The sequence below is a fragment of the Nicotiana sylvestris genome, chromosome 10 (genome assembly GCF_000393655.2).
Source record: "Nicotiana sylvestris chromosome 10, ASM39365v2, whole genome shotgun sequence".
NCBI classification, from domain to species: Eukaryota; Viridiplantae; Streptophyta; class Magnoliopsida; order Solanales; family Solanaceae; genus Nicotiana; species Nicotiana sylvestris.
In genome coordinates, this window is record NC_091066.1 from 72,040,098 (window position 1) to 72,041,297 (window position 1,200).

Consider the following 1,200-nt stretch of genomic DNA (forward strand, 5'->3'; position numbering starts at 1 on the left):
GTCAGTGAACCGGGAACATTTCCTGTCGCCATGAGATGCCCATGAACCCTGTTCAAGAGGTAGAGGTGTTTGATGTTTGGGGGATTGACTTCATGGGCCCCTTCGTTAGCTCATTTGGCAATAAGTACATACTTGTTGTTGTGGATTACGTGTCTAAATGGTTGGAAGCTGCAGCGTTGACCACTAATGATGCAAGAGTGGTGATAGGTTTTGTGAAAAAGAACATATTCACCCGATTTAGGATACCAAGAGCGATCATCAGTGATGGAGGTACTCACTTCTGTAACAGAGCCTTCGAGAAATTGCTTACAAAGTATGATGTACACCACAAGGTGGCTACCCCTTACCATCCGCAAACCAGTGGGCAGGTTGAAGTGTCCAATAGGGAGATAAAAAGTCTACTAACCAAGACAGTGAATGCCACACGAATTGATTGGGCAAAGAAGCTTGATGACGCACTCTGGGCCTATAGAACTGCGTTCAAAACACCAATAGGTATGTCACCATACAAGTTGGTATTTGGGAAGGCCTGTCACCTGCCTGTGAGCTAGAACATCGAGCTTGGTGGGCACTGAAATAATTGAACATGGATCCCGAAGCAGCTGGACAAAATCGACTGACAGAGTTGCATGAGCTGGAAGAATTTAGATATCAAGCCTTTGAAAGCATGAGGCTCTACAAGGAAAGAATGAAGAAGATGCATGACAAGCACATTGTGGACAGAAATTTCAAACCCGGTGACAATGTATTATTGTATAATTCAAGGCTGAGATTGTTTCCAGGTAAGTTAAAGTCCCGATGGTCCGGGCCATTTAGAGCGGTGCAAATGTTTACAAGTGGAGCTGTTGAGATTGAGTCAGAAGATGGGACAAACAAGTTCTCAGTAAATGGGCAAAGGTTGAAACATTACCTTGGAATAACTGAAGAAAAATGGGATACAATGATGATCAATTTGAAAGAACCCCATTACGCGAATGAGGAGTGAAGGCTCAACTACTTGTGTCATGCCGCGACGTTAAATCAGGCGCTGCATGGGAGGCAACCCACGAATGTATTTTAAGTGTAGTATGTAACTTCGTGTTTAGAAGACAAAAAAAAATTGCCAGCCGCTACCAGGACTGCGGGAGACACTGCTGGTCGACAAAATTTACCGCGGCCGCGGTGCGGTCCGCGGCGAGGACCGCGGAAATCACTGAAGGT

General features: G+C 45.3%; 1 protein-coding gene across 1 annotated transcript; it reads left to right on the forward strand.

Moving 5' to 3' along the window:
- The first annotated feature begins 586 nt into the window (after window positions 1–586).
- LOC138879502 (uncharacterized) lies at window positions 587–985 on the forward strand. The gene has a single exon (XM_070159115.1). It carries the CDS (start codon window positions 587–589, stop codon window positions 983–985), a length of 399 nt encoding a protein of 132 aa, XP_070015216.1.
- The last annotated feature ends 215 nt before the right edge of the window (window positions 986–1,200 follow it).

What these genes read in the sequence shown, in the direction of transcription:
- LOC138879502 (XM_070159115.1), top strand. Translation starts at nt 587, where the DNA reads ATGGATCCCGAAGCAGCTGGACAAAATCGACTGACAGAGTTGCATGAG.